Source organism: Phaseolus vulgaris, chromosome 4 (genome assembly GCF_000499845.2).
Source record: "Phaseolus vulgaris cultivar G19833 chromosome 4, P. vulgaris v2.0, whole genome shotgun sequence".
Lineage (NCBI taxonomy): Eukaryota > Viridiplantae > Streptophyta > Magnoliopsida > Fabales > Fabaceae > Phaseolus > Phaseolus vulgaris.
Window position 1 is genome coordinate 44910308 of NC_023756.2, and position 11144 is coordinate 44921451.

General features: G+C 28.2%; 1 protein-coding gene across 1 annotated transcript; it reads left to right on the plus strand.

Moving 5' to 3' along the window:
* The first annotated feature begins 4706 nt into the window (after positions 1-4706).
* Positions 4707-6597, plus strand: LOC137837911 (U-box domain-containing protein 21-like). Its single transcript, XM_068647090.1, has one exon. It carries the CDS (start codon positions 5096-5098, stop codon positions 6407-6409), a length of 1314 nt encoding a protein of 437 aa, XP_068503191.1. The 5' UTR covers positions 4707-5095; the 3' UTR covers positions 6410-6597.
* The last annotated feature ends 4547 nt before the right edge of the window (positions 6598-11144 follow it).

Below are 11144 nucleotides of genomic sequence, written 5' to 3' on the forward strand. Positions count from 1 at the left end.
GATTCTAAATTTGATAACAAAAACCTTGGTAGCTAATTAGATACCAATTTAGAAACCATTTAACAATAATAAAAACTAATTTAGAAAACAAAATTTTAAACTAACTATTTTTCGTCTCTAAAATTGGTTTCTATTTCATGATCTTCTTGTAGTGTCAGTATCCAGTCTAAGTGCCACTCATCAAGCTAATTATTAATTAATTTGTTTTTTTTTTCAAAGAAGATGGTGGTTCCATTATCGCCCGCAGAAGAGTGATTGTATTTTTCTGACTCCATTTTCATACCTAACAAGGGTCACCCATGCTTACTTTCAATTCCTTATCTCTGATAAATAGATAATTAATAAACACAAGACAATTCAATATAGTACAATATCCTAGTCAACACCACCTTAAATTTTAATGTGGTTACTCATCTTGCACACAATTATTAAACTTCATTATAGATCCCTGCATGCAACAATGGAGAAGAATCTGCATTAAATAAACCCCAAAAAGTTACACTGTTTTTGGTAGTTAGGTATAATATGTGAGGCCTGTGATTAGGTTTGTTGGGTCGGATTTAGAATTTAAAGTGGTAACCTAAATTTTTCTTAAGGTCCAAAGTAAATACTAAATAGTATAAAGTTGACAATAACATAGTTGTCTCATGTGGCTGCACCATGTTACCTCACCTAAGTTTGGGAAACTATTGGCTGTAACATGTCTCCTCAACTACTTAAACCACCATGTCATGTCACAGTCAACTGCTTATAAATGTGTGTTTGAATCATCATTTACAAACTTCACTTTAGATTATTTCCATTTCATCAAATTCTCTTTTTAATGGAGGTTCAATTTTAAATGTAGCTAATTAGAATTCAAGATAATACGAATTTTAAAGTATATATATCGTTTAATATTTAGAGATCACATAAAAAAAAATTAACTAAGATTTATAAAATGCACATTGTATTAGTTTTAAGAAGTAAACTTTAAGCTTAATTTAATTTTACAAAATTATTCAAAAAAATGAATTTTAAGTTTAATTCAATTCTACAAAATTATTCGAAAAAATAAATTTTACGTTCATTCACTAGTATAACAATGGTATTTAATGACAATTAATGTTGTCCATCAAAATACGATGACATTTTTGTTATTACGGTAAAAATATAGGCATTGGTCCTCCCTATAACCTCTGTTTATACTCAGTGCGAACTAACATCGGTTATAAAGAAAAACGTCGTCTATTTGAAAAGAATAGACGTTGATTCCTTTTATAATTCGCGTCTATTTAAAAGAGGTACTATCATATACACTAATTTTAGTGAACAACCATCATCCATGATTTTTAATTTTTTTTTAAATAAAAGCTTTCATGTTAGGCATCACTATGTAACTTAAGATCTCAGTTAGGCTGACACCTCAAGTAACAACAATCATTTGTCATTACTTGAAAAAAGTATTATTAAAAAAACAAAAATATGAAAGGATTAGACTAAAACTCATATATTAACAAAATTGATACATAGGTAGACTATACATATTTATAAAGAATTCTAAAAACAGACAAGATGAAAACATATTATACCAATGAAAAGATTATTTTTAAAATCTAATTTAACTTTATAAAATTGATATAAAAACTAAATTTTATATTTATTTATATATTATAATTTAATTATATGGAGGTGAAATTTCCAAGATAATACTAAAATACTTTTTTTTTCTGAATCAAAAGGAAATCTAAACGTTTTGAAATTATTTTGTGAGAATTAAGTTTTGTGTAAATTCTCATCCCAATGCAAAAGTCAAGTTGAATTGCATGGTTTGAAGGTGTCAAGAATGAGTTTGGTAAAAGAGATACCAACGTGTTCTTTCTTTCACCTCTTGTTGCCATCCTCATCTTCTACCTATTCAATCACCCTCTCACATTTTATATACAGAAAGGGTCAAACAAATAATACTTCTTTTTTTAAATAAAAATCAAACAAAAGATAAATTATCACTTTGATCTTGAATTAATTTCAAATGCTCTCGTGTCAGTTTCTAGATTGAAAGAAAAATATATATATAAAAAATCAATAATGAAGTTATAAAAATTAAAAAAGTGTGATTAAAGTGTTATTTAAGATTTATTAAAATAGAATTGTGCCCCAAAATCACCGTTTCTATTTAACTTGTTTTCTATATTTTTTTTGTCACAGTTTGACTCCTATTGCCATGCTAACTCATTTCTAATTTTCAGGACTTAGATTCATATATTATATTGGATTTGGACCTTCTCTAATATAAAATTAATAATCTTGTATTTTTTTAATTTCCGATTACTAATATATCTATTATTTATTCAAACAACATCGAAATCTTCAAATATTTTGTAATTCTGCAGAAGGATTCCAGCAATGGTATTTTAAGAATATTTCATTCAATTAATTAATTTACTGAAAAATGCACTACCTGCACGACATAATTTATGTACCATTAAGTAGTTTAAAATATTTCATTTTTCTGTAGTTCAAATTTGTAAATAATTTATTCATTTTTATTTGTCTTTCTAGAATTTTAATGACATATTTATTATTATTGTTGCTGTTATATTCTTAGCTTTTACAATAACTTTATAAGTAATTAACACATGTATTTACTTGTTAGATAGAGAGATGAGTAAAATAATAAAAATGTATAATTATTTTATAATGTTATTGTATGAATAGGAAAAATATTTTTTTCTTTTTAAATGTGTCTGATGTTCTCCGTAATACTGTATCCCATCTCGAACACTAAGGAGGGGATACAAGATACTTCGATGCTTAAGTTTGGATTTAGTATAGGATGAGTAAAAGTAATAAATATTTTTTAATGATGCACACACTACAAGAAAATCATGAAATAGAAACTAATTTTAGAAAACTAAAAATAATTAGTTGTTATAATGACTAAATTAGAGAGTATTTTAGAGATTAAAAAAATGGTTTCCAAATTAGTTTATATGATTGTTAAATAGTTTCTAAATTGGTATCTAATTAGCTACCAAGATTTTGATTACCAATTATTTAGATTCTAAATTTGGTAAAACAAAATTTGGTAGCTAATTAGTTAACAATTTAGAAACCATTTAACAAGAATAGAAACTAATTTAGAAACCACAAGTTTTTTAGTTTCTAAAATGATCTATAATTTAGTCATTATAATAATTAATTATATTCTGTATCTAAAATTAGTTTATATTTCATGATTTTCTTGTAGTGGTGTCTTTGTCTTGTGTGTAGTGATATTTATAGGATCCTAATAGACGACCTGTGTTAGGATAGACTGCAAAACTAATCTGAATGTTAAAAATAAGATTTTGTATATTTGATGAGGTTAATTGTGACACACAGAATATTAGTTGTTGGTTCCATAACAATCAGACTCGATCACATCATCTGTGTGATGACATTCAGTATTGATACCGATGTTTCATATATTATTATTATTATCATTTTATTTCTTAGTTATTGTAAAAAAATATTAAAAGACGTAAAAAAAATAATGGAGAAAGTAATAATGTAATTTTATTAATCGGAATATTTTAATTAAGAAAACCTTAGAACTTTCCGTTAGAATTAGAACTATGACTTAAGAAAGTTGCAGGCCAAAAAGAATGGCGTTTATGTGAAGCATATGTTGATTGAAACGGAAAGAAAATTATTACACAATTGACTAGGAGTTTTATTGCATCATTTAATTAAATGCACATACATAACTATCAATATCAATATAAATATAAATTATTATATTATGGTCTATATCAAAGAAATAAAAAAAAATGGTGATATTAAAAAAATCTTATATAGTTTAATGGTCATGTGACCACTAATGATTTCATATAATGTTTATTCTTAACCCTTAAATTAGGGTTATCACCTCATGACAAACAAATTAGCTTATAATCAAACATTTTTTCTGTAATATATTTATTAGATAATACTATAAATTTTATAAATAGTCCTCAAAGAAACTTAAATATTTGATCATTTTTAATCTCAAATGTTATTCTACAAAATTAATTACTTTTTAATCTTCACATGCTTTATTAATATCTTGCATTCAAGTAAAACAAGATATTAAATTAAATTAAATGAAAAAAATAGTAGATTATGAAGAGATCTTCAATATAATTAATCACTTCTATTAAACAATTAGTTTCTTATGGAATATTCTTCTTCCTCTGTTATTACAAAGTATTGATAGTTACATAGTTTTTTATACATGAAAAATCTTAGTGAAATGCCCACACTGCCAATTCTTTCAGAATTGGTCTATTTCGTGTATAAAAGATTCATTTCATAATTTATTTTGATTTCTTTTAATGTATATATAATTTAGTTTTCAAATTTTACTTACTTCATAATAAACATTTATTTTTTAATATGAAGTTGAGTAATTATAAAGACTAAATTTATCATAAAATTGATTTTTTTTTAAAGTTTTGATAATGAATATGAGTATAATTATTGCAAGTTTAATGAGGCTAATTGAACTTTAATTTCAAAATTTGAGGGCACGAAAGAAAAATAAAATTGCGGGTAGCATAATAACAACGTAGGTGTTGTGTTTGTCTAATTTCCTAGTAGAAAGCGTGTGTCACCGAGTCTACACCAAAACAAAAACAAAAACAAAAACATTGCGTTTCTTGAGTCTTCTGATTTTTTGTTTCTTTTACCCGTTCTTCCCTTTTGACGGTTATCTCTATTCTCATTTTTTCTTCAAATCTTCAATGGTCAATATTCAAATCCTAACTCCTTCTTCCTAATATGCAACAACACATTAATTCTCTCTCTTCAATTTGAATGCTTCTCTCTTAGAATACTATTTTCTTGAGTCTAACTTTGAACACACTGATTCGTGTGTATGAAACCAAGGACCCTGACCCTGTACTTATATATCACAACTCACACATGAGACATGACATATCTATGTGTGTGTCTGTGATTCTCTATAATATAAATACACGAACAAACCCTTTTGAAGATCATTGAATACTTCTCATCAAATTTGAAAAATTTGATCACCAAAAGCTCAAATCACGTTACAGAAACAGTTTTGGCTTCTTTGATCAGGTTGCTAGAGATGGTGTTGGGATGGAGAAGGAGGAAGGGAAACAGCAAGCAGAGCAGAGGTGGGAAACCCGTGATGGAGGTGGTGGTTCCCAACCACTTCAGGTGTCCAATTTCTCTTGACTTGATGAAGGATCCTGTGACACTGTCAACTGGGATCACCTATGACAGGGAGAATGTGGAGAGGTGGTTTGAAGAAGGGAACATCACATGTCCTGTTACCAACCAGGTTGTGAGGAACTTTGACATGATTCCAAACCATTCTCTCAGGATAATGGTCCAAGATTGGTGTGTGGAGAATAGGCAACATGGGGTGGAGAGGATTCCAACACCAAGGATACCGATTAGCCCAATTGAGGTTGCTGAGCTTCTGATGCAAGTGAAGGACTCAGCAAGGGTTTTGGACCAATATGGTTGCCTTGAATTGCTGCAGAGGATGAAGAAGTGGGGTGGGGAGAGTGAGAGGAACAAGAGATGCATAGTGGATAATGGAGCACCTGTGGCATTGGCTTCGTCCTTTGATGCATTTGCCAATGACTCAGTGGAGAGAAATGTGGTGGTTCTTGAGGAGATTTTGTCAGCTCTGAATTGGATGTTTCCACTTCAATTGGAGGCACACAAGTCCTTGGGATCTCTGGCTTCTCTGAGTTGCATGGTTTGGTTCTTGAAGCACCAAGATCTCTCAGGGAAAGAGAAGTCCATTGTGGCATTGAAGGAGCTTCTTTCCTTTGGTGATGTGCAGCATGTTGAGGCCTTGTCACAAATTGAAGGGGTGAATGAGCTCTTGGTGGAGTTAATCAACAAGAGGGTTAGCTCAACCATCACAAAGGCCTCATTGAGGGTGGTTTGGTACTTGGTCTCATCCTCTTCCAATTCCAGTGAGAAGATGAAATTGGCATTTGTTGAATTGGGTTTGGTTTCTTCTTTGCTTGACATTCTCATTGACTCAGACAAAAGCAGGTATGAGAAGGCTTTGGCCATTTTGGACTCTCTGTGCAGCTGTGAAGAAGGAAGGAACAAAGCTTGTGGGAATGACCTAACAATTCCTCTTTTGGTGAAGAAAATCCTTAGAATTTCACCTTTGACCACAGATTATTCTGTGTCTGCCCTTTGGAAGGTGTGCAAGTTTGGAGAAAAAGATGAAGGAAGAACCCTTCTTGAGGCCCTTCAAGTTGGTGCCTTTCAGAAGCTCTTGTTGGTGTTGCAAGTTGGTTGTGGTGATGAGACTAAGGAGAAAGCAACAGAACTTCTGAAATTGATGAATCCTTACAGGGCTGAATTGGAATGCATAGACTCAGATTACAAGAATGTTAAGAGATCATTTTAACTTTATTAGGGTGCTTCTTGTTTCTCTATTGGAAGTTTTGTCTGTGTAAATTTTTTTTGCTATTGGATCTCTACAATCTGTGTCATGGCATGGGATTCCAAGAATCCACAAGTAGATAGGGAAATAGAATTTATTCTTTTTGTATATCACAATAATAGTGATAATGACATATTCATATCTTGGATCAATATGTGCTTCTACTTTATTCTATCATATTCAATAAGGGTACTATATCTTAGAGAAGTATATGGCCACACCCATGATAAATGACTTTCACTTAATCACCAAATTAATGTATGATGTATAATTATATAATATATTTAATTAATACAATACTTAACAATATACTCATGTTAATTGGATCTAATATTTTTTTAATCCAAAACATTTTTATAAATAGATTGATTAACATGTCAATATACATATTATTTTAACATTAATTATCCTCAAGTATCAAATATTAATTTGAATGTAGAATAACTTTTTACAAATATTTTCATTCAGAATCGAAAATCAAAACCATCAGAAATCGATGCTGAAAAGTACCCATAATACAAAGATGTTACATTCTCAGTTCATACAAAAACAATAATTTTACTACATCATTTCATTAATTAATCAAAGAAATATATCTCATTTCATTAATTAATCAAAGAAATATAGATATATGATTTTAGTCTGATTGCTTAACTATTCATAAACTATAACTTAAATTTTCGTAACCAAGAAATTTACATGTCTCGAACAAAACTACAACAGAAAAAATAAATAAATGAATAAAACAATAATAAAAATATTTTTAGCTGTGTAATTTTATTTTATTTTGTCAATTCTTTCATTATACCATTTATTTGAGTTCACATTTTTCTTGTTTTCATTTCATTGTTGTACAATTAATAATTATAGGCCTTAATTTTGCAAATACAATTTCTAAATATTTAATCCAACATAATTATTTCTTTAACTTGAGCTTGAAATGCGTCTTGGAAAAGAAAATGAGTAACCAAATTCTTTTGAAATAACATGTGATTAGGTGGTGATGATAAGAAAGCAACAGTGCCCCCAATGAAGAAATTATTGTAAAACTAGAGTAGCTATGACATATAAAGCTAGAACAAGCCAAAATTTTAAGTATTTTTTTAGGTCATGATTGTAGTTTGAAATCTACAGTAAGATCATTGGACTATCACAACACCAATAGAAAATACCATTTTATGTGTTATTTTTTGAGTTATACCAATTGGTAATTCTTATCCCTTTCATGTGTCATGAAAATGTATTTTGTCTAATTAAAAGATTTTCCTTAATCATAATAATTTAATGAGTGGCTTTAACTTATTATGTACTAAAAGATCTAATGATCTTATTGAATTGAATGTAGAATTTTATCATTGCACATGTTCCAAATGAGGAAGAGGGCATCTTCTTCTTAAAAAAAAATTTAATAATATTTTTTTTCATGTATGTGGTGACAGATGATTGTTGTTACTTAATCTGTCAGTATAATTGAGATGTCAAGTTTCATAGTGATACCTAACCTGAGAGTTTTTATTAAAAAAATAAAAAATTGAAGTGTGGAAATATTAAGGCACAAAGTATTCTCAATTTTTTTTTTTTTTAGAAAAAGCATGAATAGAGAGTGGAATCATTTGATCATGTGGCATGAAATCTTTTATATTTGGATTTGGAACTAGATGAAGCTTGATGTACCACACATTTTCCTTTATATGTTTTTGCTTCAAAACTTTTTGTTGGGAAATGTTATTCTAAGCTAAGAGTCTCTTCAATTTAAGAGAAAGTCATGGTTGAAGTGTGGAATCATTTGAGCATGTTTGGCATCTATGCTTTTCACATGTGAATTGGAAACTAATTATGCAATCAATTAGATGAGCTTTGAAGAAGAAAAAAATGTTGCTATAATCTAGACTTTTTGAGAAGAGCATAATACGAGTTTTTTATTTCTAGTTTTTTCTTTTTGAGAAATTTATCTAGTAATCTTAATTTTTAAATTAACCATGCTTTTTTTAAAGAAAACACAATATACTAATCCTATATAATCCAAAAGCTAACTGATAAATTATCCCAGATTTATATATTTTAATGTTGCTTTTAAGAATCATTAAAATATCTTCACAATGTTTTTAGTTTCACTTTGATTGTCTAGTAAAAATTATTAATTTTATTTAAGATACATTTAAATACCCTCTTAGTCTTACTAAAGTTAGAGAGTTAAAGAAAAGTCAAATGGTTATTTCAAGTAACATATATTAGTAGAATAATACAATGGCACTCTTAAAAAGTTATATTTTTAAAATAAATGTTATTTATCTATTTTAAAATAAATACTAGAGACCATAAATATTTATTTAAATTTTTTAATATTAAATTCATACTAATATCATGATTTATTAATTTAATTTTTTTTATTAAAAAATTAAACAAATAAGATAAAAATGATATTTATGAATTTTTATTTAAAAATAGGAATTGGTACAGGGCATTGTGACTTCAGCATCACTCACCCTTGTGAACACTCCTCAAATAAATAATTCACCATAGTTTGAAAAAAGTCTTTAAGAATCTTCACATTTCATCTAGATTCATAGAACTTTTAAATGTATTAAAGTCACAGTCATTTTTCATTGGTTTCTCAGTCAAAAAACTCCCTGTTTAAACAATTCATGCAAGACAACTTCTAGTGTAGGACTTTTACCGACATCTTTGTATTGAAAGAGAAAAATTAAATTAAATTATGGAGATTGATTCTCTATTTTTCATATTTCTTAAATTTTTATACAAGTTTATAAGACATGGGTTTTCTTTAATATTTTTTTATAGATTTTATAAAAATTCAGAAAATATTTATGTAAAAAAAATTATAAAATTATAGTAATGGAGGCAACATTTTATAATGAGGTTAATGGCACAAATTTTAATGGATCAGGTACGCAATCATCCAATCTTAAATACTGAGTGTCGAGGGTTGAATTCTGACTTGAGCGTCAGAGTACCTTTTGTAGGTATTATCTAAATTTGGAGTAAATGAGGAGGAGTGGAGGAGCGAGTGAGAGAATTCAACCGAGAGGAGAGAGCGAAGTAGCGAAGGAGTAGTCCGAATCATTTTATTGGTTCCAATCTCGTTCGAGAACAATCAAACATGCAATGATTCTTCTGATGATGCAATTGTTGTTGCTTAATGCAAGAAGACTTTGAGTTTAAAATGCAATTTAATTTTTATCTGTGTTTTTAATGTTGTTTTTAAGAATCATTAAATATAATATTTTTATTTTAATAAAATCATCTTAAAAATTAAAAAATTACATTATATTTTTTATTAAGTATATAATTCAAATTTTCTTTTCTGTTTAATTATTATTATAGTTTAAATTATTTAGCTATTAAAATAAATTTTAATTTTAATTTGAAAATAATATTAAAAATACTTAATCAATTGCATGCAAGTTTTATATTTAAAAAGAAAAACATAAATTGCGTTCTATCTAATGAGAATTAAATAATGTATATTAATTATTATTATTATATATATATATATACATATATATATATATACATATATATATATATGATTAAATTTAAGTCAAGTCCTCCAACTTTTTATTATAAAATTTGTATTTTTTTATAAATTCAGCACTACCATATGACGTGGTTAAACATGTCACATTAGCAACATATTATATCTATCATTCCTAAGTGGTGACAAGAGTCATTATTTTAAATAAATAAAAAATTGCATTTGATGTAAAAAATTAGAAGCATAATTTTTTGTTTTGAAAAAATTATAATAAAATTGAGAATTATATAACATATAGTCTACACTGAAATAATGCAGTAGGAGTTGGCTTAGTGTGAATAGTACTAAGTTTGAAATGACTTTCACCATTTCAGGCGGTCATTTTACACAATACCATGACTTTGGAAGATTGATAGTGTGAAGAATGTGATGTAACAGTGCAACTGAGATATTTGGTGTGACGAAGACACAAAAATAACAGTGCAAATGGGAACATGTCTTTGCATTCACACTTAGAACAACCACTAACACAAACTCTGTGGAACACAAAATTTAAATCTGAACGATCAAAATAACGTTGTAAATTAAACATAGAGACAAGTGAGTGTGTATTAAATGTGTTTTGTAGGATGAAAGCTGTGTCGTTGTTGGAGAATGCGTGCATGACTTAGAAAATAAAAGTTGGTTGTGAATAAAGTAAGTGATGTTATAGCTGAATGTGTTTGCAGGCTTAAGATAAAGTCCACAAATGAAAATATTGCACCGACATGTTTGACAATTTGGCTTTTAGTTTGTTCAATCACTGCTTAATAGATAATGATCTCAAATTTCATTTACCAGATTTTCAGGTCTCAACTTTCAACCAAACGTGCTTCCTAGCTTTTGATTTTTAGTTTAATTGACTGGCACTTTTAGGTAGTATTTTCTAGGACTGCAGTTTCATTCCGAAAACCAGGAGTGAATATCAATTTCAATCATTCTAGAATTGAACTTCAAGCATATTCTAGATTGGAATGAGAGGAGCAAGTTTAAGATTTTTTTTCTGCAATTTTGTTAACCCAATCCAATTACTTCTATCACTTAAAGCCATAATCAATCTTACCTAACAAAAGAAAAACATCTTCATTTTTACCAAAATCAAGTTTGAAAAGTGGGAAAATCAATTCTCATTATTTTCCCATTGAAACCAAACACACTCTAACA